Consider the following 25,483-nt stretch of genomic DNA (forward strand, 5'->3'; position numbering starts at 1 on the left):
TCTCTTCTTGGTTGCTGTGAAATTAGTTAACCTCATTTAAAGCTATATATATTCTCGTACCTGGAGATCGAATTATTGCATCAAATTCTATTTTGTCCTACGTTGACAAAATTGACAAAAATCATCCTGTGAAATTGACTTTTGATATTTATGTATTCTAAAATTAATATTTTCATGTATACTTTTCTCCAAACATATATATATATATATATATATATATATATATATATTTGTGTAGATATCTTCCTGCTTAAATTTTAAGCTAAGTCTGAATAATCTAACAGAAAAGAAGAAAAATATTTTAAATATAAAAAATTCTTACAAACTAGAATAAAGATATTTTTTAAATCTTTCTACATTTAAGTTATTTTTATTTTTTAATGATTAATTAACTTCGAGAGGTATTTATGCAAAAATAAGAATTTTAAATATTCTTAGAGTATAAATGTAGATATCAATTTTACAGTGCATACAAGCCAAATAAAAGATTTTTAAAGAGTATATATATGAAAAAAAATTGAAAATTTATATTTAGGTTTAATTTATATCTAGACATCCTTTTGCTTGTATTGTGGCATGTCATCCTGTGAAAATATCAAGAACATGACATGCCACCCACTATTCAACTTGCGTTGTGACTTTGGGTCTACCAAATTTCTACTTTGGAGACGTGAGTGCAAGACACGAACTTATAAGATATATATACCGTTCCCAATCTGTTTGTCTATGTCTCTATGTTATCTCCTTTCCTCAAACTCCTGCATTAAAATGATCAAGGATTCAATCGCAATGAATGCCAGGATCATGGCCATCACAACCTTTGCCTCATTGTTCCTGGCAACCACCCTCGCCCAGCAATGCGGAACTCAAGCAAAGGGTGCCAAATGCCCCAACGGGCTATGTTGCAGCCGATACGGCTACTGCGGAACCACCTCAGCCTACTGCGGCGCCGGTTGCCAGAGCCAATGCGGCGGCGGTGGAGTCGCCGCGCTTGTCAGCCAGGCGGCGTTCGACAAAATGCTTAAGCATCGCAACGACGCTGCTTGCCCTGCTCACGGGTTTTACACCTACAGTGCCTTCGTCGCCGCCGCCAATTCTTTCGGCGGCTTTGCGACGACCGGCGATACGGCTACTAGGAAGAGGGAGGTCGCCGCTTTCTAGGCACAGACGTCTCATGAGACCATGGTGAGTTTGTCGTTAGTAGTCGTAGAATTAGTTTATAATAAGTTGTCATAGAATTAGTCTAAGATTTAGATTTAATTGTAGGTGGGTGGGCAACTGCACCAGATGGCCCATATGCATGGGGCTACTGTTTTCTTAAAGAGAAGGGTGCTACGTCGACCTATTGTGTTAAGAGCACGCAATGGCCGTGTGCTCCGGGCAAGAAGTACTACGGCCGAGGGCCTATTCAGATATCCTAGTAAGTGTTTAATAATGAGTTAGTTGTCCTAAAAACTATCTATAAACTATCAGTAATTGGCGACTTGTCTTTTGACACGCTCCTTGTGAGGAAATTTTAGCTAATTAATTAAGCTCGACATCTGTTTGATTGTATTATTTCAGCAACTACAACTATGGGCCGGCTGGGAAAGCTATTGGGTCTAACCTACTGAGTAACCCAGACTTAGTTGCCACGGACCCAATCATCTCATTCAAGACTGCACTCTGGTTCTGGATGACTCCACAATCCCCTAAGCCCTCATCTCATGCTGTGATCACCGGGCAGTGGACGCCGTCGGCTACCGACCGATCGGCTGGGCGGCTTCCAGGCTACGGCGTGATCACCAACATTATCAATGGAGGAGTTGAGTGTGGGCATGGGCAAGATGATAGGGTTAAAGATCGGATTGGGTTCTACAAGAGGTACTGTGACATTCTGGGTGTTAGCTATGGAACAAACTTAGACTGCTACAATCAGAAGCCTTTTAGCTAATTCTATGGCGTCTGTGAAATAAAGTTGTTTGGAATAAATATGCTTATTTTGATATTTATGTAATTAGCGTGCAGTGTGATGAACAGGTTTTCCACAATAATATTGTGCATGGAATATGAGTGAAATTTTTCTAATTAAATTATCTCTCTTTTTTATTTATGAAAAGAAGCATTTAATTACTTACAAGATCCGAACTAATTCAGCACCGAATTGATCAAAGAGAACGAAGCCTCTAAGAGGTTGGGGCATATCCCAAAACTACTCTCCCAAAGCCAATATTCTCTACTAAGACGGCCTAACTTAGCTGCCATGTTGCCAAGTATATACAATGTTAACATTTACAAATAGTGTAAAATATTGATGCATTCCTATACAGTAGTTCCCTCGCTACCATGTATGAGCTCCACTGGCTGTAAGCAGTCGAGCTCATCCAAAGTCACCTCCTTTGCACCCCACTTTTGAGTTGCACAACACAAAGGCCTGCTGCAGTTGCCATAGCTTTTTCCCGGAGAGGTCTACAACCTTGCTTACAGGTTCCCACTTGCACATAGAGACTCGTTGTCAGAATCCCTCAAAAACAAATCCCAATCCACCTAGTTGAACCAAGGGATCAAAAGATTCGTCCATATTAACTCCAGCTACGTCGAGGGGGCTTCTAGCTAAGAAAACTGAGCTTGCAAAGAGTTAGAGAAAGTCCCAGAGCGGTCAGTCGGACAGAACACACGAGCCAACCCCAGCACTTTATCAGCAAGGAACCTGGGTGGCACTTACCACTTCCTAAAGCAATAAAACTCTTATAAAGTTGGTAATTACTCCTCCTACGACTGAACAGTTGGTACGGTAGTTTAGTGGAGTAGTTTGTCGATATTTAGTTTGAAATAATAACTCAACGACAGACAAACATGATTTGAAGTTTAAACTAAACGACTCAGTATATTAGTTAGAGTTTGATAAGGCTAACTTAACTTCAAACCTCATAAAAGAGGTGTGATTAAGAGTGGCCTCAAAATCTAACCATATTCTCTCTCTGAAAATAAATAATATATATAGATAAAATAAAAGTGTAAATTTCTGAATAGATTTTGCGGTAGGACTTAAAAAGAAAAGAAAAACTCAGCAAACTCCATGTTAGTTTATCAATTTAAAATTGAAAAAAAGCACTAATGAACATGAATTAGTCATAATAGCACGGCTTATAATTAAGAAAATTTCTAGTTAATTATAAGATAAATAAGCTTTCCACTTCCATTTCTTCTCTTGCATTATACTACACGATATCAATCCAACACGCCACTATTCATCTAATGATAGAAAATGCCATCAAATTAAGACTCACTTTTATTATTATAAATGCTCGATTAATTTCTCCTTCAAAGCAGATAAATAAATTGTCGTGGTGTCATCTCATACATCTCTTAATCTTTTCTTAATCCTTTTTTATTTCGTTCAACAACTATTTGTGTGACGAAGAACATCATAACTGTAAGATACTTCGAAGCCAATAGTTCACAATAATTAGTATACTTGTAATTCTAATAGATACATAACAGTGAGCCATGCTTAAAAAATAAAAAATAAAATTCTTGCAATTGGCTCTAATTAGTAAAATATTAACTCTAAAATGCAAAATTGACAACAAAAATTTAAGCTGATAAAAATCGATGAACTAAATCGCTTATAATATAACACTTCCCTTCACGTTTAGTTCGAAATAGCCCTTGTGGGATGATTAAAAAACAAAAACAAATAACTAGTGAATATTAATCGGTCATTATAGCAGGGCTTATAGTCAAAGACTTCATTCAATTGGAAATCCTAAAGTCCAAAGCCCCAAGAAAAGAAAAAAGAAAAATGTTCTTTGGACCAAAACTACTATCACCAGCTATTTATAAAGGAACTAATCTTTCGTATCTTACACCGCCACACTCCATTTTTGACAGGACTCTCCAAGACGCCATTGTTGTTCAATTAGAGTAGCTTGGTTGCCTTGAATTCTTATTATAAATGCTTGACCTAACTTTATGTTTCTCTATTGTCCACAATCCATATCAATCTGTAGTCCACAGTGGACATCAAATCTAATAGATTACAGATATAACCAACTAACTTCAGTCAAATTGTAAGCACCTTCCCAAAAATTCGTATAACTAAGGTGGTCGCTAAGTTGACTCTATTCTCAAGCAATTTATTAAGGAGAAAATTATTTAATAATTTAATATTTTGGCTCAAAGCTTTAATTCGATTTGATTGATAGTTCAGTTGTGCGATAGTCTAAAGTAATGTCTTGACAGAATTGATTGATAGTTTGGTGTTACTATGCCTTTGTATTTAAAAAGATTCGACTTGATCCATATTTGGCTTTTAGATGATAAAGAAAGCTAGCAAATATATAAATTAAGGATAAATTATAAAATTGTCTCATATGATTCTGTCTAAAATCAAACTTCCATTTGTATTATTTTAGTATCTTATGGTTTAAAATAATATAAAATTATTAATTTTTGCATTCAAACTTCCTCTCTGTTGTCGGTGTTAATTTGTACAAAGGAAGACTCTTACCATTTTTATACTAAGAAATAGTACACTTGTAATTATAATTAGATAGATAACAGTGAGCCATTGTTGTTTTAATGATTAAATAGATCCATTCAAATAGACTAGCTTAGTTGAATTATTATTATTATTATAAATGCTTGAGCTAATTTTCTTTTTCTCTATAGTTCATAATCCACATCACAGCAAGCAGGCATATAAATTAAGGGTAAATTATAAATTACCCCTATGATTTTGCCTAAAATCAAACCACTCATACACTTCTACTTATATTATTTTATCCTTTTATGATTTAGAATAATATAAAACTGTTAATTTGTATTTTCTATGTTAAGTTTGATTTAGAAAAGTTAAAGAGTTTTATATTAATATAAACCACATGAGTAGTTTGATGAGGGTTAATTAGAAAGTTACCCATAAATTAACCAACATGATGTCATCTCATACGTGCCCTAATATCTTCTTAATCCTTTTTGTTCAACAACTACTTATGTGACAAAGAACACCATAACCTTCTCTTAGTTCCTCTGTCGCTGTTAATTGCTACAAACGAAGACTCTTATCCTTTCTATAGTGATAATATTATAGTACACGTCATCTTGGCAACCTCAATTATTCCTTTTTTTTTTCGAGTTTTCACAAATAACTACCTATATTATAAGGATATTATGGACAGCCACTTTATTTTTCTGCTATTTATTACAGTTCATATCGTCAATTTTTGTCTGATATGAGTTAATTTTTCCTACTCATTTTGATATTCAAATTCGTATTTGCTATCAGAATTATGAATACGACTGCAATTGAGTTGAAAGTAATATCCAAATCAATATCAGTATGACATATAAATTAAGTAAGGATATAAAAGACTATATTTGTACTTTAAACTGATCACTAATCTAGCTACTTTTCTTATAGATTTCAGTTATACCAAATATTCTCGTAGATACAGAGAGATATTATTTGTAGCATTCTGAGAAATATTCTCAGTCGATTACTAAATAGACGGTGATAGATAGAGTCGTTTCGGAAAATATCTAAATTATAGGGGGTTATTTGCAAATATCTGTTTCTTTAATTTACATATTTCGAGAGGTAACTAAGATTTGCGACCAGTTCCACGCTCTTGCCTATATAAGCACGCATTACTTCTTCCTCCAAGCTCACAACTCCAATCAATCTCTTTCTTAGACTCCTAAATTAGACGAAGAATCTCTAGATATATGCTACAAAAATGAAGACGTGGATCTTGGCAATCTTATGCTTGTGCTCGTCACTGGTGGGCACTTTAGCCGAGCAATGTGGAAGGCAAGCTGGAGGTGCCTTGTGTCCTAATGGGCTATGTTGCAGCCAATTCGGCTTCTGCGGAGACACGGATCCTTACTGCGGCAAAGGTTGCCAGAGCCAGTGCGGCGGCGGCGTCCCGACACCAACGCCGCCGACACCGGGCGGCGGCGTAGCGTCGCTAATTAGCCAGGCATTGTTCGACCAAATGCTCAAGCATCGCAACGACGCTGGTTCCCCTGCGCGCGGGTTTTACACTTACAACGCCTTCGTCGCCGCCGCCAACTCTTTCGGCGGCTTTGCGACGACGGGCGATACGACTACTAGGAAGAGGGAGATCGCTGCGTTCTTAGCACAGACGTCTCATGAGACCACTGGTGAGTTTGTAGTTAGTAGCTATAGAATTAGTCTAAGTTGACCTAGTAGTTGAGCTTAATGAGGTAAGTGCCTTTGAGATGTTTGTAACTATGCTTCGCTGAGACCACTGGTGAGTTTGTATTTAGTAGTCATAGAAATAGTTCGAGTTGGCGTATTTAATTCACACCTATACTTGTAGGGGGGTGGCCAGCTGCACCGGATGGCCCTTATGCTTGGGGCTACTGGCATCTCGAAGAGCAAGCTGATAGAGGAGCCCACTGCGCTCCGAGCGCTCAATGGCCTTGTGCTCCAGGCAAGAAATATTATGGCCGGGGACCTATCCAAATCTCCTAGTAAGTACCTCATAATCACCTAATTAGTACCCAATTTTATGTCCTAATCAAGTCTAATTTGGCACAAAATTATTTCAGCAACTACAACTATGGGCCAGCTGGGAAAGCTATCGGATCGAATCTACTCAGTAACCCAGATTTGGTTGCCACGGACCCAACCATCTCGTTCAAGACTGCACTCTGGTTCTGGATGACACCTCAATCCCCTAAACCCTCGTGCCATGCCGTGATCACCGGGCAATGGACGCCGTCGGCCGCCGATGTAGCGGCCAATCGGCTTCCGGGCTTCGGCGTGATCACCAATATAATCAACGGAGGAGTTGAGTGTGGGCGTGGCGAAGATAGTAAGGTTAAAGATCGGATTGGGTTCTACAAGAGGTACTGCGACATTCTGGGCGTTGGCTATGGAAATAACTTGGACTGCTTCAATCAGAGGTCTTTTGCCACTTTCGTAGATGTCATGAAATAAGGGCCATATTGCTACGCTACGTAAGTTGTATTAAATAAAATATTTCTTATATTCTTCATGATTTGATGAGATAGTGTGATGTTCTATAAAGTTTCTATCGATGTTGTATAATGTTTTCTTCTCTAGGCTTGGTTCGAATCCATTTAAGCCCGTTAAATGCAGCTCAAGCTCACTATGACCTGGGCCAAGTTACTGTTAAATAGCTATTTCTCCAATGAGGTATAGACATAAAGTAATTGCTCGAAATGAACAGATTAGAGTAATTGAGTGATATATAAAATCATGAAAGGTAGGGTTGTGATTTATGAAATTTCCCAATAATGTGAAAATTACATTATGTTTTTTTTTAGGCCCGGGACTTTCATCTGGGCACTTAACTAGGGAGTGTAATCAAAAGCTACACTTAAGTTGGACTTGAAATTAACTTAGAGCCTAAGTTAAATCGTCAAACTTGTATTAAGACTAAAAAATAAGATTAATTAATTAAGTTCGGAACTTAGACCTTCTAAAAAAATCTGCCCTAAAAAACTGCAGATTAATAAATGGGCCTTAAATCGAGACAAGATAATTACACTTTTGATAAACTGTGCGCCATTTTCACATATTTACTAAAATAAATTATACTCCAAACTAAATACTGAAAGAAATCTATAAGGCCCTCTAATTTAGGTTAATGAACCTTCTCACATCAAAGGATTCAAAGCGAGCTGTCATCTCATACTTAAAATTTTACTCCGTTTCTTTCTCCAATTATTCCCTAATATGTGACAGAGAAATCTACTGCAAGATGTTCTCACGAATCGCGAAGCAGTTCATTCCTAATCCCCTTTGGGTATTGTTACCCTTGTCTCTGTATATTGGTACAAAGGAGGACTCTTTTATTATTTTGTAGTATGAAATAGTACTCTGGCTCTTGGAGATTGGAACAAGATTAAATAAATAAATAAAAAGATGTGTCCTATTAATTGAGATCATGCTATTAATACTTTCAACTTGTCGTAGTAATTAAAAATTATTACCTGTTCGAATAAAAATAATTTCACTCTTTTATACTACCAGGCCATTCTAAATTTTCTCTCACAATGCGTATTTAGTTAACAGAATATAGATTATTTAAATTATTTTGTCATCTCCTTTAACGTAGTGACACAAAATAAAATTTATGGGGTAAAATGATGTTAGTATAAAGTACAAGGGGTTAAGGTTAAAAAACTAGGGTGTTATTTGCAAAAGATCAAGAGCTCATAATTCATAACTCATACGGTTCATACAACGTCCGGTCTCCGTCTATATAAGCACGCATTCACCCTCCTAATTCACTACAACTGCAAGCTTTCTTGGACTCCAAAATTAGAAGAAGATATGCTACAAGAATGAAGGTGTGGATCTTGGCAATCTTTTGCTTGTGCTCGCCACTGCTGGGCATTTTAGCGGAGCAATGTGGATGGCAAGCAGGGGGCGCCTTGTGTCCTCATGGGCGATGTTGCAGCCAATTCGGCTTCTGCGGAAACACTGATCCTTACTGCGGCCATGGCTGCCAGAGCCAGTGTGGCGGCGGCCCGACCCCCACCCCTCCTTCACTGCCGCCAACGCCGCAGGGCGCCGGCGTCGGGTCGCTACTCAGCGAGGCATTGTTCGAGGACATGCTTAAGCACCGGAATGACCCCAATTGCCCTGCGCACGGGTTTTACACGTACGACTCCTTCGTCGCCGCCGCCAATTCTTTCGGCGGCTTTGCGACGACTGGTGATACGGATACTAGGAAGAGGGAGATCGCTGCTTTCTTGGCACAAACATCTCATGAGACCACTGGTGAGCTTGTAGTTCGTTGTCATAGTATTTGTCAAAATTTGGCCTAGTAGTTTAGCTAAAGAGGTAAATCAGTAAATGCCTTTGACCTGTTTGTAACTATGCTTCACCGAGTTAATTCACATTTAAACCTGTAGGTGGATGGGCAACTGCACCAGATGGCCCATATGCTTGGGGCTACTGTTATCTCCAAGAGCAAGGTGCTACTTCTGACTACTGCGTTCAAAGCAGTACTCAATGGCCTTGTGCTCCAGGCAAGAAGTATTATGGCCGAGGGCCTATTCAAATCTCCTAGTAAGTACCTCATAATGACGTAAAATTAGTAAATCTATATCTTAGTCAAGTCAAATTTGATGCAAAATTAAATTATCAGCAACTACAACTATGGCCCCGCTGGGGAAGCTATTGGCGTTGATCTACTGAATGACCCAGACTTGGTTGCCACGGACCCAATCATCTCATTTAAGACTGCACTCTGGTTCTGGATGACACAACAACCCCCTAAACCCTCATGCCATTCTGTGATCACTGAGCAATGGACGCCGGCGGCCGGCAATGTATCAGCCGGATGGCTTCCCGGTTACGGCGTGATCACCAATATCATCAATGGAGGAATTGAGTGTGGCCATGGACCAGATGATAGGGTTGAAAATCGGATTGGGTACTACCAGAGGTACTGTGACATTCTGGGTGTCGATTATGGTGATAACTTGGACTGCTACAATCAGAGCTCTTTTGGCATTCTTCGTAGAAGTCATGAAATAAAGGCCTTAGGCTAAGTTATGTCGTATTCAATAAAAGTATCTGTCCTTCAATTCTTCCTGAACTGACGAGATAGTGTGATGTTTAATGTCACTCCTAAGGCCCTGTTCAAATCCATTCAAATCCATCTAAGCCCGTTAAATCAACATATATGATCATTTCTTTTGCAAGTTCAAATGCTCGTTAGGAATTTACTGCTAAAAATGTTTTCATCTCTGAGATATAAATTGATTTATAGGACGATATTAGTTGGGCCTTCTTGGGCCGACTGGATAATAGCAAACTGGGCTTCATATGTACACACACCGGCCTTTTACTTGCTCTATAGGTTTATATATGTAATCCTATATTTCTGGAGACTTATAACAAATAATTTTGGAGAATTTATTCAAAACACCCTACTACTTGACTTTATTATGATTCACACCCAACCATATAGATATCCAGTTATTTACCATTCGACCCATTGTTCACACCCATTCTATTTTATCTTAATGTTAAAAATATTTAATTACAGTATTAAGGTTATTTTGCATCTATACTTAATTTAGATAACCTATATGGTAACTATTCTTTTAAGAGAAGTAATGTGAGGTAGTATCTGAGATATTAAAAAAATATGTGAATAATAATAAAGGCAGCATATTTCTATTTCTTTTATCAACATAGGCAGCATGTTGTCATTTTGTAAGACATTCATATTCCTACTTTTTCACTGTGCTTTTTCCACCACAACTTTTAAGTTCAAGAATATATCTATCTATAGCGTTATAATTTCAATTTAATTTGATTGTACCATCATTATCCCCAAGAAAACATAAAAGATTAATTACACCCAGACCTTCCAAATTATAAATTATTTTCACATAAATCCTATATTTTATTTGTGACACTCTGAATATCTTTCGTTGTCTCAACAATGTTAACAAAAAATATTAAACAATTATCTTACTCTCAAATATTAAGGGTAAATAGTTTTCTAGAAAGCTTAAAAAATTGATCCCGTGACATGTTATAATAGAAAAAAATATTCTAATGAATAACTATCGGAAATAACATTTCAGACGTTTTACATAGGTAAAAGCATTTATGTGTCAAAAGAAAAAAAGTGTAGTCTTTCTTATATATTTTGATATTAAAGTAAGCACATGAAACATACATATCATGTCTGTCCTTGGTGCCAAATTTACGTAACAATTGATCCAAAGAAATCATTTTCAAATTGACTTTCTAAATACTATCCACAGAAGAAAAATATAGCCTTCTTGTCCTCATCTCTCATATCACTCGGCTCGTTTCTGTGGCGATCTCCACCTCTTTGTGAGACAACTAACGTTTTCATGGGCACCATTTTGACGATTTCCTATGCAAAAATGGTGGTCCTCTATTTACACCTATTTTACTTTGTCCTTTTAGATATATATATATTATTTAATCTTGATCTCCCAGTATATACTCGCAGTAGATCTCTCTCCCAAGTTTATATTAGCCCACCCTCCTCCCTCCTCCCAACTCACCACAGCAATGGCGGCCTTCATCTTTGCCATCTTAACCTTCTCCTCATTGTTACCATTCGGCACCCTCGCCGAGCAATGTGGACGGCAAGCTGATGGCAAGTTACGTCCTAATGAGCAGCTATGCCGCGACAGCGGCCGCGGCGGCGGCCTCGCCTCCCTAATCAGCAGAGAAGATTTCGAGATATTGTTGAAGCGACGGACTGACCATCGTTGCGCCGGCAGCTTCTACACTTACGAGGCTTTCGTCGAAGCCGCCGACTCGTTTCCGGCCTTCGTACGTACGGGAGATAACGACACTAGAAAGAGGGAGCTCGCCGCTTTCTTGGGACAAACCTCTCAGGCAACCACTGGTATAATTAACTCTCTTTTTAAAAAAAAAATATAGACAAATAATTTAAGACTAATAATTAATTTTTTTTATTCTAATCTACTAGTTCAGATTGTAGAATTCTCTGAAAAATTTAATGGAAATTACGGGTTAATATGACTTGAAGTACGGCCAATTGACAAGTCTAGAGGAAGATTTTTATTTAAACCCCTTTTCATTTATTTTTTATTTACACCTTATAGTTATAATATTTATAATATGAACCCTGTATTTTTTTATATTAAACATTAGGCTCATTTTTAAATTTTAAAACAAATCAAAAGGAACGTAATTAAAAAGAGTAACATCTTATATATAGTCAATAAAGCCTCTTTATTATTATTTACAAATAGGGTCCTCTATTTGCTAAAAAACGTATCTAAGTATCATCCTACCATTGGTGCGCTATCGACGGTTCATTTGAACTGACCCTCATGCAAGTCGGCTCGAACGGAATCTAGACCTAATAGTGTATAGCTTACTATTTTTCTAATAGCAAATGGGCTTCGGGACTTCGACTAGGCCTCAGGCTAGTGCGGGAAGAAGGTGTCCATCGACTCCCTCGAATTGGCTAGGATACTCCGAAAAAAAACTGGCTGCCCGTGGAGAATCAGGTCCTTGGTAGAAGAGTACTGGGCCACCCTTGACCATCTTGAGAGGTGTAAAATCTCCCACACAAGGAGAGAGAGAAACATAGTTGCTGATTGGGCAGCAAACCAAGGTAAAACGTCATCTAAGCAGGTGGTGCTGAGGCTGGGTATGGAGCTCTGTGGGCTTTTGGGTTTGGACCAACCCGTAGCGGGTGTAAGTTGATTAATCTATAACCAGTTGCAATTCCTTTTATATCAAAAAAAAAAAAAAAAATGAAAGACTCCATTTTTATTCAGAAAAATGAAGGACTCCATTTATAAATAATAATAATGCATGAGAGAGGTCAACTCACACCCCCAAGTATTGTTATCTTTTAAAATACTAGTAAACCCTATTTCTGTATAGTGTATGCGCCTTAATTAATTAATTGGGTTTAAATTGTTTTTAATACTAGTAAAAAATGTATTTAACACTATGTCTTTTAACAAAATTGTGGTTTACCTCCTATATTTTTACTATTTACAAATTGAGTCATATAATTTAACGAATATACACAGAAAATACTATACTGTTAGATCTGTTAGTTAAAGTTAACCAAATATCCAGGTTAAGCTAACTATAATAAGAAAATTATAAAAATACCCCCAACCAAGTTATACTAGAAATAAGAATATTTTAGTTATTTTAAAAATAAAATATCTCTATTTAATAGAATATTCTCACAATATTAGTTTAAATATAACTTAGAGTTTTTTCTGCATATATTTATTGAATAATAAGGCTTGATTTATAAATAGTAAAAATATATGACGTAAAGTATAATTTTGCTAAAAGAATAAGGTGTCATATGCAAATTTTCATATATATATATATATATATATATAGAGAGAGAGAGAGAGAGAGAGAGAGAGAGAGAGAGAGAGAGGAAGTTAGGCAAATTAAACAGCATTTTATGAGCGACATATGAATTTATGTAGGTGGATGGGCAACTGCACCAGACGGCAAATATGCTTGGGGCTACTGTTTTGTAGAACAGCAAGTGACGGACGGTACTGCCTACTGCACTTACAGCACAAAGTGGCCATGCGTTCCGGGCAAGAAATATTTTGGCCGAGGGCCTATTCAAATCTCCTAGTAAGTACTAGTTAGCAGTCACTTTATATCTTAATCAAGACCAAGACGTAATTTGATACAAAAATTATCTCATCATCAGCAACTACAACTACGGCCCCGCTGGGGAAGCCATTGACGTTGGCCTACTCAATGACCCAGACTTGGTTGCCACGGATCCAGTCATCTCATTCAAGACTGCACTCTGGTTCTGGATGACTGAACGATACAATAAGCCCTCATGCCATGAAGTCATCACCGGCCAGTGGAAGCCGATGGCCGCCGACGTAGCGGCCAACCGGCTTCCGGGCTACGGCGTGATCACCAATATCATCACCGGAGGAGCTGAGTGTGGCCATGGGCCAGATGAAAGGGTTAAAGACCGGATTGGGTACTACCAGAGGTACTGTGACATTCTGGGAGTTGGCCTTGGTGATAACTTGGACTGCTACAATCAGGGCTCTTTTGGCACTTTGGTAGATGTCATGAAATAAAGGCCATGGGCTTCAGTTATGGCGTCCTCAATAAAAAGTATCTGTCCTTCAATTCTTCGTGAATTGATGAGATAGTGTGATGTTTAATGTCACTCCTTTATCTCTGGAAACTTATTATCCCGATGTGTTTCAGTGGAGCGATTTCCCTTCTACTTTCTCTTTATCTTAGAAATTCTTTATTCGGGGTATTAAGAGTACTACTTTGCATCCATATTTAATAGTTGGAATAAGAGATAAAAATAATTAGATTAACTTTAGTTCCCTATCTCTATAGACATAAAAAAAAATTATAATACCACAATTGATTTGAGTGTTATCTTCTCGAGGGTAAATATATAATTTTATTGTTATTAATTTAGTGGTATAAAATAAAAAAAGTAAGTATTAGTAAATTAATATTAAAATAAGTTATTGCTTACTTACTATACAAATTTATATCAAAATGAATCGAGCCTTAAGTCCTAAGTTGGATTGTTAGGTTGCTATTGCATGTTTTTGTGAAGCATATTTTATAATTAAAGCCTGTTTGATAGGTGCTAACAAGTTCATAGATCTCTATCTATATATATCCTGACAAGTGCTTGGTTTCTCAAAATAATACTAATCAGAAAAATGTAGCCGTAGTATCCAACGCCCTAGTTTTCACAAAATGATACTGTCATATGTAATCCGAGTTGTTGACCGAATGCATTTTTATATTTATTTATCAAAATAAATAATACAAAAAAAAGAGAGAGTCTATTTTACTGTCCAAACTAAAATGATTAATTGTTAAGCATTTTAGATATAAGTAAGTATATGATAACATGGGACAAGGTTTTTAGATTTTGTTAATTATATGGTAAGTATAATTAAATTTAAGTATTATAAAGTTTGATAGATAATAAGAAAAACCATGCCTATTTTGCCTAGAAAAAAAATATATATTTTAGTTACTTGACGGTGCTCAATTAAGTTTGATATGAAGATTAATAGACTTAATTTTGTCAAAAGGACCGAAAGTACAGAAGATAAACTAATATTTTAGTATAAATACAAAATAATAAAATATATTGCACCGTTATTTATTTATTTATTGTACTTACTTCTTCTTCTTCTTCTTCTTCTAATTTAATTATCTGTAGACATGGATAATTCATTCAGATTCTAAAAAGCGAGGGCCATCCAGGTACAGGTCTTCGGTCTTCCCCGTATTTGGTTGAAACCACCAACTTGGCACGGGAGTGAGCGTCGACATTATTAGCCCTGCTCATGAACCTAATAATAATACGAGGATACAAAGACAAATACCATAAATATACTGGCACTAAAGGTCTCTTCCATGGATGGCCATCACCAGCCCCTGGCAGTCCGAGTAGTGCCAAGCATTCTTATTGCCCCCCACCTTGATAAGTTCTTTAATGCCCTCCAACATTAATTTCAAGGCGTTCACACAGAAATCCAAGATCGACTTGGGGATACGGAGCTCGAAGATTAGCTTCTTTTCGCAAAGGTGGAGGCCAGGGGGGAGGAGGTCAGGGAAAGGGATTGTGTTTGACTAGAAAAACTCTCATCGTTGCCTCACAGTCTATCCTCAGAGGGTCTGTCGTTGCATTATTGAGGAGCTACTCACAATAGAGAGAAGACAAGGGGAAAGAAGGTCCTCTGTGAGATGAGGGTGCATCGCTAGGATTCACGACATTACTGTGTTAAATAAATAAAGTTTTGATTAAAAAAGAAGAGAGCTATATTATCCTAGAGAAAATGTAGTTTTTTATATCCTAAAACGTGCATGGCTTTAATTTTTAAAGCTCTCGAAAAGAATCAAAGATAGTGCAATCTCTTGGACTTTTTGTACCATATATCCTTCTTCGCTGTTGACCAGCACTAAGGGAAGAGAGATAATATGAAAATAATGCGACGATCCGTGGAATATATGGGCAGAGGATAATGGCGAGAAATTTCCCACAAAGATGGAGAAAGATGGAGTAGCAGGCATCACATCCGCATGTGCTTCTTTCTTCGTCTCCACTCAAGTCTTCTCTTATCCTTGCACCGCCTTCTAGAATTAATGAATTAATTCTTGGAGAATCCTAACTAAGTTGACGAGTAGTTAGCAAGGTGTTAATCCTTAACTAGCATGCATGTTATAACTTAAGCTTGAAGTTATGCTATGAGTTAGCAGGTTAGTACCCGATATTTTCAAGATTATTACCCAAAAACAGAGTAAAACGTAAGCTTCAACCTAATTAATTCGCCCATAATTAAGTCTTGCCACCTAATCAACCTAGCTCGTCTTTTGTCAGAGTCTACGTAGCCCAATTAAGTAATTAGATCTCACACGCTAAGCCGACGAATAATTCGCATCTCTTCCTCTATATAATCTCACCCTCTTTCTCACCAATATGATCACTACTACAACCTCATTAGTTTAGAGAAATGAAGTTTTGGTTCGTAGCAGCCATCTTAGCCTTATACTCATCGCTGGGCTGCTTAGCCGAGCAATGCGGAAGCCAAGCTGGTGGTGCCCTATGTCCTAATGGACAATGTTGCAGCCAATACGGCTGGTGTGGAACCACTTCAGACTACTGCGGCACTGGCTGCCAAAGCCAATGCGGCGGCGGAGGTGGCGGAGGTGGCGGAGGCAGCGGCGGCGTCGCTTCGCTCATTAGCCAGTCAGTGTTCGACCAAATGCTTCTGCACCGCAACGACGCTGCTTGCCCCGCGCACGGGTTTTACACCTACGACGCCTTCGTCGCCGCCGCCAATTCTTTTGGGGCGTTTGCGACGACCGGCGATACGACGACTAAGAAGAGGGAGATCGCTGCTTTCTTAGCACAGACGTCTCATGAGACCACTGGTGAGTTAGTTGTACTTAGTAGCTCATAGAAGTAGTCTACCTTGGCCTAGTACTTCAGTTAAAAGAGGGACTAAGCGTTATTAAGAATTAGTGCATTTGAAGTGTTTGTAACTATGTTTCAATTAGAGACTGAGCGTTACACTTGTAGGTGGATGGGCAAGTGCACCGGATGGCCCATATGCTTGGGGCTACTGTTATCTCCAAGAGCAAGGTGCTACCTCTGACTACTGCGTTCAAAGCACCCAATGGCCTTGTGCTTCAGGAAAGAAGTATTATGGCAGAGGACCAATTCAAATCTCCTAGTAAATACCTACCTAAATTAATACTCAATTAAACATATACATATATTTGTCCATTACCTCTAATAAATTTATGTAAAATTATTGTAGCAACTACAATTATGGGCCGGCCGGGAAAGCTATTGGATCAGACCTACTGAATAACCCAGACTTGGTTGCCACGGACCCAACCATCTCGTTCAAGACTGCATTCTGGTTCTGGATGACTCCTCAATCCCCTAAGCCCTCGTCTCATGACGTGATCACCGGGCAGTGGACGCCGTCGGCCGCGGACGTATCGGCCAACAGGCTTCCGGGCTACGGCGTGATCACCAATATCATCAATGGAGGACTCGAGTGTGGGCATGGACAAGATAGTAGGGTCGAAGATCGGATTGGGTTCTACAAGAGATATTGTGACATTCTGGGTGTTAGCTATGGGGATAATTTGGATTGTTACAGCCAGCAACCCTTTACCTAATTCTGTAGTAGATGTTGTACTTGTGAAATAAAGCCAGGAAGCTACTACTTTAAAATTTATGTCTTTGATGTATCGAATATATGTGTGTAAATACACACACGTATATGCCCATTAACAATGGAAGGTGGGCATGAATTAAGTAATAAACAATAATATGTGTCTGTTCCTTTCTTCGCGAGCTAATTTCACAGATTAATTTTAATGTGATGAGGATTATTTACTCTTATTTTAGAAGAAAAAAGTAAAGATAAAGTTGAGAATAAAATAATAATTCGATATTTAAAATTTAAATTTTTTTAATTAATAATTATCACATAAATCTTTCGAGATATTATAATTACCACTATATAATTTAAAATATTATAATTGCCACTAAACTTATTGTGCTCTTTTAGAAACACCATTTAATTAATTAAATCAAACTAATAGGGATTAAAATCTAAATTAGGCTTAAGAAAGACTATTTTCCCTTAAATAAATCGTCTAAAATGGTTTAATTTTTTACCTAGTATTACAGTATATTAAAAAAATCTCTTCTTTCATCAATAGATATTTAACATTCTAAACTTAAGAAAGAAGGATATTTTAGTAAATTATTTATTATAAAATATATTATAAATATTTGATTATAAAATAATTATAATGACAGTTATAAAATAATAAAAAATTAAAAAAAAAGTAACGACAATTATATGAAATAAAACTGTTGACCTCTCTCTCTCTAAAAAAAACACCATTGATGTCGATGATGGATTAGTAGGATTTAATATTAATTATAACATTATTATCTTATTCTTTTAAAATAGAGAGTCTTCTGGAGGTGCTATAGTCTAAATAACGCTAAAATTAATTAGTGACACTCCAAGCTATACTATGGATCCACAAGTTATAAAATCCACGTACGAAATTATTTCTTAGTCTACAAGTGGGAAATATAACTTTGAGGACTTAGACTTTCGAGCCTACTTTGCTTGCGGTCCTTAAAAGATAAACAAATTATTATTATTATTATTATTTCGGATTAATCGAGTTTGAGTTAGTTAGACAATGCCAACATGAACTCCGTTCATTTATTAAATATATTATATATGTCAAAAACGGTTCTAAAATGTATATATATTTAAATTTATATAAATTAGTTTGGTTATAACTATATCATTTAGATGATAAACTAATTATTAGGATTATAAACCCATAATTAGATTATCATGTTATAAATAAATTATTATGGAGTTATAAACGGCTCGATAAATTTGGTGAGAAACAAATTTATCAAGTTAGAGGTAATAAATATAAACACAACTCATTTAATAATCGAGTTAAATAAGTAATTTATGATCTGAATCTGATTATATTAAATTTAAAATTATTTAAAATTTTTAGGTATTATTTATTTTAGAAATAAAGTCGATTTTAGAATAGTTATTTCTATTTGTAATTATTAAAATGATATTTTTATTTTAGAAATAATTATTCTTATGTTCACTTATATTATAGAATAAAAGCGTAATAAATAAGAGATAGAAAAAATATGTTTTATTTTTTATTATAAAATTAACATGTATACTCTTTGATTTGATATCAAAAAGTAAATTATAATTGAGTTAACTTGTTATATAAAATATAATTTTAATAAATAATATTTGTATTCTAGAACGAAAATATTATAATGTTTAGCTGGACTGAAAAGGGGCTTCTTGTTATATAGTGATATTGTTAACACCTTGCTTTATATATGTATGTATGTATTAGTTGGCTCCCACATTTTATATTTATTGGTTGAAGAAAACAGTATGAGTTAAATTTAACATAATACAAAATATTCTATTAAGTTATAAATTAAAAAATAAATAGTTTAAATTATCCATACATAAAATTGTCTGCCCAAGATAAAAATAATAGTACTGCACATAGACCTGATCAAATGGCCCAACTCGCAAGTGCCTAGCCCAACGCGGTCCGATTTGGGTCTGGCCTAACCCGAGCCCGAACTATCAATGAGCGGCATGGGCGAGCCCTTTGCTCACTCGGCTCGGCCCTAAAGTCGGTCCATCAACCCGGCTTGAAAGTTCAATATGAAAGCTTGCTCATCAGCTTGCACAAAAGCCCACCGGTTCGGCTCACACGAAAGCCCGCCCTCATTGCTCTCTATTGTTTAAATATTTTTAACATATTATGTTTTTCTTGAACAAAAATAATTAAAAAAAAATTAAGCTAACGGTAAAAAAAATTCTAAAAATTTGCGCCAGTCGAGCCTGACCAACTTGCTCTCACTCGGGTCAATAGACAGTAACGGATTAAACTATTCTGGCCTGGCCTGGCTCGACCCACTCACGGGCGAGTTGGCGAACACGATGGCCAGCTCGATTGGCCCAATCCGAACTCGGCTCGACCCGCTTGATGACCAGGTCTAAGTGCAGAGTTAACTTAAGATGAGATATTATGCATATATATATATATATATATATGAAAAATAAAGCCAATGTAAAGCCCACAGTATAGGGTGTTGATAATAATTAAAACCAAATATAGAATATTTTTTTTAAAACAATTAATTTCTCAAAGTCTAATCTTCCCAATTGAGATAAATTGGATCTAGTTGATCCTAAATCAGATTAAACCTAGTTGAGCTGAACCAAATTAATCCCCGGACCAAATTTTAAATCGACTTTCTTTTTTGAGAAAAGATTGGGGATTAAACCGTAGACTTTTATTAATAAAATGAACAAACTACAAAGTTTTTTTATAAAATTAATATGAGAATTAGAAGTGATAAAATCAGTTTTGCATCTTGATGGGTAGACTGCACTCCATCTGCCCTAAAAAATTAATCTCGATTGAGAGCAGCAGTCTTCATCTAAAGTTTCTTCTGTTTCTCTCAGTCTAAATCAGCCACCAAAATAAAGAAATAAAGAAACAATTATATATATATATATATATAACTAGAATTGACATAATTTTTCCTCCAATCCTCCCAGTAGTCTTTTTGAATGAAGCAGGATTAGAGTTGAGATAAGATAATTGTTCTCTTTCGTAATCACCGAGAAGCACAGATGGCCACATCTCCCTTCTCCAAAAATTCCATCTTTGCTGCATGAACGCATGCAAATTTCTAGGCCGAAGCCAATTAACGTCACTCTTAATTTGCCAAAGTTTAATTACAACTCTAGATATTAAGCACGCTGGTATAATAAGGAGACCACTGTTCCATCCAAGGGCTACGTAGCTGAGTTAGGAATGGATCCTGCATCCACTCGAGTCCACTATAAATTGGAACTTCTAGCTCAGTTAGGCTCATCGGCCGGCTTTGTACATTGACGGTGGTCGTCGTCATGGCCTCCACCTCTATTTTCACGACGTCCTGCTCCTGCTCCTCCTCCCCTTTAGCTAACACAGCATTCACGCGACTACCAGTCTTCTCTAATGCCGTCAACTTCTGAAAGCTCTCTTGATCGGAGCATGAAAGAGAATCCACTGGAGACCCAGAAGTTTGCGATGATCGAGCCTCCTCGAGCATGGCCGCCCTATGCTCGAGCTCTTTCAACGACGTCGCCTTCCGATATATCTTGCACAACACTATGTCCTCCTGCATGTTCCAATAGATTCTTTTAGCTTCCAAAAGAGAAAATAATTATATTAATTCCTTGAAGTGATTTGTGAATAGTGAAAAGCGCAGGGTTTAAACCGCAAAGATGGCAGCAATGCACTCGATAAAGTTATTATCGTACCTTGGGAGGGGTTGTTCCATCGGGGAGCCTGTACTCGTTCATGACCCAATCCGTCCTCGTCCCTCTCGGCGCTCGACCCTCGTAATAAACCAACGTCTTCTTCAGCCCAATCAGCCGTTTCGGGTCCGCCGCGGACCGGATTGGGCGATCCGACCCGGTCGCCTTCCAAAACCCCTTCCCCGTAGTCCGATTCGGCCGCCCCCCGTTCGATTGCTTCCGATCCCTCGGCACGTAGAAGTACCACTCCCTCTCCCCTATCCTCGCCAAACCTATTCATCCACCGGTAAGTAACGCTATTCGAGAATAAGTTCTCATCTGATCGGGATAAAGGGAAGTTATCTATTTTATATATATATATATATATATATATACGCACCGGGGAGCTCCCATGGGTCGTAGCGGTAGATATTGACGGTGGTGATCACGTCGAACTGGAGCCTCTTGCCGTTCACGACGGTGCTGAGGTAAAAGTCGAGCAGCTCCTCCTCCGTCGGATGGAACCGGAACCCGGGGAGATCGACCTGTGAGCCACTTGAGTCCATGGCGGACAGGAATAGTTATCGGAGTGGGAAGACTAGTTATTCTTCGAAAAAAATCTTTGGTTTTTGATCTTGGATGGGTTCCCTGGGAGGAATAAATAGGCAGCGAGTGCCATTAGCTTGTGTTGGGTGGGGCCCACGAGACCTTCTCGATCCCCTAATTTCGATTTACGATGACTTTTACCGACGTGGAGAACGACTTTCTTGGATTTATTAGTGATAATTTAATCACGGGGTTAGGTAAAGCGGCTTCCTTTATTTAATTTTTATTTTTATTTTTGAGAAATTGCATTTATTTAATGGTTCATATATTATGTTTTCTTTGAATCCGCAGGATATAAACACTGAAAGACTTTCAAGGTGCGAATAAGAAATTCATTTAGAATTTCAAATGTAGCTTTCCTTGAAATATTTTATAATTTGACACCTTATGTTTTTCATAATTTTTATTTAACACAGTAGGTTAACTTAGACGGTACTAAAAAATATATTTTATTATAATATATAAAATAATTTATAAATATTTAAATTATTATTTTTTTTCTCAAAGGAAGAAGATGAGAGAAAGGGGAGAAGGAAGAGGGGAGCAGGGAAGATGAGAAAAGACAGACGGCTAAGATGGTGGCGAAGGTGGAAGAGATAAGTAGGGAAGTTAATAGATTGATATAGAAAATAAAAGAAAATGATAGAGATATTTTAGTAACCTGATTGATGTTAATTAGTCAATATGATAATTATAAAAAAAATTAAAAGATCACATTATAAAATACTAAAAATAAAATATAAATAATTAAAATATAAAATATAATTTATTATCCATCGTTCAAGTGGTCCAAGGTTTTACGCCTTCATGAGTCATGATTCCTGCACGACTAGACTCTAAAATGCTCAAATATATGGACCTGGGTTGTTCTTCTTGTGGAAACTTAATAATAAATTGTGGTTATAATTTAGGCATCGTTAGATTGGATAAGTTTACAGCTGTTGTTTGAAATAACTCCTTTGGAATCATCTGAAATCAATAAACCAATTCGCTTTTAACCTAACTCTGTTTAATTATTAATTAATCTTATGGTTTCTAAAGGTTAGGCTAAAAGTTGAAAAGAAAAGGGAAAAAGGCTATGGCTACTCTTCAGATTTGACATTCTTATTATACAGCTATCAGTAAAAGTCGTACAAAATTCTAATAGTTATAATTAATTAGACATATTTAACGATCTTAATTATATTTATAATAAAGCTAACGAATTATATTTATAATAAAACCTTTTATCCTCTTAATAATCTAGCAGTCCAGGATAACTATAATTTTATCATCATTTGATACTAATCCTCCTAGGATCGCATGAATAAGTTGCTATAATAACCGTTTAGGGAATAAGTTTATTCAACCGGGACGCTTCCTTTGACCGGAAAAGGTTGAAGGAATTAAAAGAGCCGATAAGATTGAGAATAAACATTGATTGTCCGCATAAGGGACAATCTGATTGGCATTTATTCTCTTCATTTACTGAGTCGTCCGGAATATCTTCCACGGACTTGGTCATAGTTCACGGGATCTTCCGGATAACTCCAAGATAAGGTGTTGTTCTGTTGGCCCTGAATTAAATTTTCTTGGGATAGCCGCTTATCCTATTCTTCCACTAACGATGTGAATATTTGGAATCGTTCAAAGCTTATGCTTTCTTCTTTTTTTCTTTCTTTTTTCTAGGGTTTTACATCTAGATAGTTTACTACTATACCCCCTCTCTCTCTCACAGGAGTCAAGAGTCAAGTCTTCAGCTCTTGGAATGTGGGAACTTTGTGGACAAGAGGGGAGCTAAGATTAAGATAGAAAGGGACAATTTTATTATTATTATTATTAATTTTAGGGTTTTTCTTTTTAAAATTTGTATTTTTAGGGTTATTTATTATAGATACCTTCCTGGCTACTTTTTAATTTAATACAATATATATATATATATATATATATTGCTCCAGGAACACTAATCCCTATATCTTTCTTTTATTCCTTTTTTATATAACAACTTTAAAAGAACATATAAATAAATAATAGTATCGAAAAGTGCACCTTTTTAACGCTTAAGGCTTTATACCGAGAAACTATCCTATATAAAATATTGTCCAACTTTATCTCTATTCTGATTATAGGTTATTCGGAGAAACTATCGTATGAAAATCGTACAGCTTTTTTTTTATTATCTCTAATCTTAGAATGATTCAACGTCCACTAGAAAGGAACTTTCCTTTAGTGGATGAGTCGTCGTCGCTCCGGCCAAGTCGTCTTGTTGTAAGTTTCTTTCCATCATCAAAGTGAAGGCCAAAGCTAGCGGAAGAGCCATGATCTACTGTTTTCTACAAAGAAGTTCATGGTTTTTGGTCAATACTTAGGTTTGTTTTTTCCAGTGGGATTACGTTGTCCTGGTGACTGCACCAGTGGAGGAGGAGTCTTCGGCGGAAAGTGAAGTCTTCCTGGTGGAGGACAAAGAGACCACTGACTTTGGCTCTCAACCGATTACTCTAGGGTTTCCATTCTCTTGCATTGATTCAAGGGGACAATTAGTTCAACTTATGAAAGGAATCTTTTTAAGCGGTAGAATATAAATAGGGATTTTTTATAAATCACACCTTATATTTTACGCTCCGCCTCTTAAGAATTTATAACATGTTATAAGAATTATAGAGTATTTTAATAACTTGGTCGACGTTAGTTAGTTAGTTAAAATAACGCCAGTGTGTTAGAGTGTGTTAGATAAGAATTATAGGGAACAATTAGGGGTCGAATTATAAAATCATTAAAGACGGGTATGAATCACAAAATTAGTAAAATACAGGGTGTTTTTTTATAAAATTCTCTAATATATATATAATTCTCCAAGTTGTATCTGGCATGGGTTGGATATTAATGAATAAAGAATTTTACAAGTCTTGGGCCATCTGTTGGTTGATCCGTCCACTAACACATTAGATATCATGCTTGGATATCAGCTGATCCGAGCTAGAATTTTATAGCATGTTACCATCCACTAGCCCAATTATTGCAGGTGCTCGATTGAGCCGTATAAATCTGCGTTAATTGCTGGAGCCATAGTTATTAGGGAAGCACTAAGGAGCACTGCATAAAGAAACTTCACAAATGTCTGGCTCGAGACAGATTCAACAGTATTAGTTAATATATTGGCTAAGGGTCCGACATCTCCTTGGTCCATCTCCATTGTCATTGATGATATCTAACTAGCAATTTTATCAATTGTAAAGTTACTCATATTTTTAGGCAAGGTAATCAAATTGTAGATTAGCTTGCTTGTAAGGGTAGAAGCTTAAGTTTCCGGTGTACTTGGGATGATGATTATCCTTCTTCTTTGGTGCAAATTTTGATCTCTGACTTTAGAGGAGACTATTGTATTCGCCAAGTTTAATTTTTAATATAGTCTTTTCTTTTTTTCTTATAAAAAATTAGCCTATTTTTCCTTAGGATCTTCGAACAAACTTCAAACAACTTCAAACGACTTCAAACGCCCGAGAATTTTTTTCTATTTATCATCTAATCTCTATAAGGCCTTGCATCACATAATTCTCTAGAGAAATAAATCCAAACAAACCGAGCTCGACCAACTCTAAGTTTGAAATTAGTTTCAAGCAATTTGACTGGTTAAAAGTAGACAAGATTTATCACTTGCTCCTTAGATTGAGGTTCCTTGTAGGCCAATTATATTCAGCTTAGCCCTTAGCTTGGGCCATTTTTCTCCGTTAGTTGAACTATAAACTTTCTTTGAATGACAGGAGAACGTTGATTGGCATATAAAGTTGCAGGACATTATTAAATAGAAACAAGAGTCATCACATATCTAGATATGATTATTGGGCTCGACCTGCACAAGACTGGCTTGAATCTGTCGTTTTTAACTAGCCAGTCCGAGCCCGAGATGATAGTAGGTATCATAGCCCATGGGTTAAGCTTGCTTGCCCAATTAGAGCCTAAGATAGTAAGTGGCGTCATGGGGTTAAGTCAAACTCTC

At 36.7% G+C, this 25,483-nt stretch overlaps 5 protein-coding genes and 1 pseudogene across 6 annotated transcripts; 5 read left to right on the forward strand and 1 right to left on the reverse strand.

The window, feature by feature from the left end:
* Positions 1-789: 789 nt before the first annotated feature.
* Positions 790-1,933, forward strand: LOC140773587 (endochitinase-like; annotated as a pseudogene).
* A 3,714-nt stretch (positions 1,934-5,647) lies between these two features.
* LOC140772669 (endochitinase-like) lies at positions 5,648-7,120 on the forward strand. The gene is made up of 3 exons (XM_073114847.1): positions 5,648-6,147; positions 6,327-6,480; positions 6,559-7,120. Exons 1-3 carry the CDS (start codon positions 5,721-5,723, stop codon positions 6,947-6,949), a joined length of 972 nt encoding a protein of 323 aa, XP_072970948.1. The 5' UTR covers positions 5,648-5,720; the 3' UTR covers positions 6,950-7,120.
* Positions 7,121-8,263: 1,143 nt separating this feature from the next.
* Positions 8,264-9,666, forward strand: LOC140773336 (endochitinase-like). The gene is made up of 3 exons (XM_073115836.1): positions 8,264-8,761; positions 8,896-9,052; positions 9,132-9,666. Exons 1-3 carry the CDS (start codon positions 8,323-8,325, stop codon positions 9,535-9,537), a joined length of 1,002 nt encoding a protein of 333 aa, XP_072971937.1. The 5' UTR covers positions 8,264-8,322; the 3' UTR covers positions 9,538-9,666.
* A 1,324-nt stretch (positions 9,667-10,990) lies between these two features.
* On the forward strand, positions 10,991-13,731 carry LOC140774366 (basic endochitinase C-like). 2 transcript variants are annotated; one of them, XM_073117339.1, is made up of 3 exons: positions 10,991-11,387; positions 12,973-13,129; positions 13,209-13,731. In XM_073117339.1, exons 1-3 carry the CDS (start codon positions 11,045-11,047, stop codon positions 13,597-13,599), a joined length of 891 nt encoding a protein of 296 aa, XP_072973440.1. In that variant the 5' UTR covers positions 10,991-11,044; the 3' UTR covers positions 13,600-13,731. The 2 variants fall into 2 exon arrangements, with proteins under 2 accessions (XP_072973440.1, XP_072973447.1); XM_073117346.1 differs by having other exon boundaries at positions 12,994-13,129.
* Positions 13,732-15,979: 2,248 nt separating this feature from the next.
* LOC140771684 (chitinase 1-like) lies at positions 15,980-17,366 on the forward strand. The gene is made up of 3 exons (XM_073113293.1): positions 15,980-16,438; positions 16,587-16,740; positions 16,828-17,366. Exons 1-3 carry the CDS (start codon positions 16,018-16,020, stop codon positions 17,195-17,197), a joined length of 945 nt encoding a protein of 314 aa, XP_072969394.1. The 5' UTR covers positions 15,980-16,017; the 3' UTR covers positions 17,198-17,366.
* A 2,740-nt stretch (positions 17,367-20,106) lies between these two features.
* Positions 20,107-21,526, reverse strand: LOC140772366 (NAC domain-containing protein 6-like). The gene is made up of 3 exons (XM_073114406.1): positions 21,302-21,526; positions 20,926-21,194; positions 20,107-20,783 (listed from the first exon to the last, which is right to left on the reverse strand). Exons 1-3 carry the CDS (start codon positions 21,465-21,467, stop codon positions 20,364-20,366), a joined length of 855 nt encoding a protein of 284 aa, XP_072970507.1. The 5' UTR covers positions 21,468-21,526; the 3' UTR covers positions 20,107-20,363.
* Between the last annotated feature and the right edge of the window lie 3,957 nt (positions 21,527-25,483).

Source organism: Typha angustifolia, chromosome 2 (assembly GCF_048772165.1).
Source record: "Typha angustifolia cultivar Huaian chromosome 2, ASM4877216v1, whole genome shotgun sequence".
Lineage (NCBI taxonomy): Eukaryota > Viridiplantae > Streptophyta > Magnoliopsida > Poales > Typhaceae > Typha > Typha angustifolia.

Bases quoted from the DNA above. Each gene is read 5' to 3' on its own strand.
- LOC140772669 (XM_073114847.1), top strand. From the start codon at position 5,721: ATGAAGACGTGGATCTTGGCAATCTTATGCTTGTGCTCGTCACTGGTG. The intron at 6,148-6,326 runs GTGAGTTTGTAG...CTATACTTGTAG, and splicing joins GACGTCTCATGAGACCACTG to GGGGGTGGCCAGCTGCACCG. The intron at 6,481-6,558 runs GTAAGTACCTCA...AAATTATTTCAG, and splicing joins GGACCTATCCAAATCTCCTA to CAACTACAACTATGGGCCAG.
- LOC140773336 (XM_073115836.1), top strand. From the start codon at position 8,323: ATGAAGGTGTGGATCTTGGCAATCTTTTGCTTGTGCTCGCCACTGCTG. The intron at 8,762-8,895 runs GTGAGCTTGTAG...TTAAACCTGTAG, and splicing joins AACATCTCATGAGACCACTG to GTGGATGGGCAACTGCACCA. The intron at 9,053-9,131 runs GTAAGTACCTCA...TTAAATTATCAG, and splicing joins GGGCCTATTCAAATCTCCTA to CAACTACAACTATGGCCCCG.
- LOC140774366 (XM_073117339.1), top strand. From the start codon at position 11,045: ATGGCGGCCTTCATCTTTGCCATCTTAACCTTCTCCTCATTGTTACCA. The intron at 11,388-12,972 runs GTATAATTAACT...GAATTTATGTAG, and splicing joins AACCTCTCAGGCAACCACTG to GTGGATGGGCAACTGCACCA. The intron at 13,130-13,208 runs GTAAGTACTAGT...TCTCATCATCAG, and splicing joins GGGCCTATTCAAATCTCCTA to CAACTACAACTACGGCCCCG.
- LOC140771684 (XM_073113293.1), top strand. From the start codon at position 16,018: ATGAAGTTTTGGTTCGTAGCAGCCATCTTAGCCTTATACTCATCGCTG. The intron at 16,439-16,586 runs GTGAGTTAGTTG...TTACACTTGTAG, and splicing joins GACGTCTCATGAGACCACTG to GTGGATGGGCAAGTGCACCG. The intron at 16,741-16,827 runs GTAAATACCTAC...AAATTATTGTAG, and splicing joins GGACCAATTCAAATCTCCTA to CAACTACAATTATGGGCCGG.
- LOC140772366 (XM_073114406.1), bottom strand. From the start codon at position 21,467: ATGGACTCAAGTGGCTCACAGGTCGATCTCCCCGGGTTCCGGTTCCAT. The intron at 21,195-21,301 runs GTGCGTATATAT...GTGGATGAATAG, and splicing joins CGACCCATGGGAGCTCCCCG to GTTTGGCGAGGATAGGGGAG. The intron at 20,784-20,925 runs GTACGATAATAA...TGGAACATGCAG, and splicing joins ATGGAACAACCCCTCCCAAG to GAGGACATAGTGTTGTGCAA.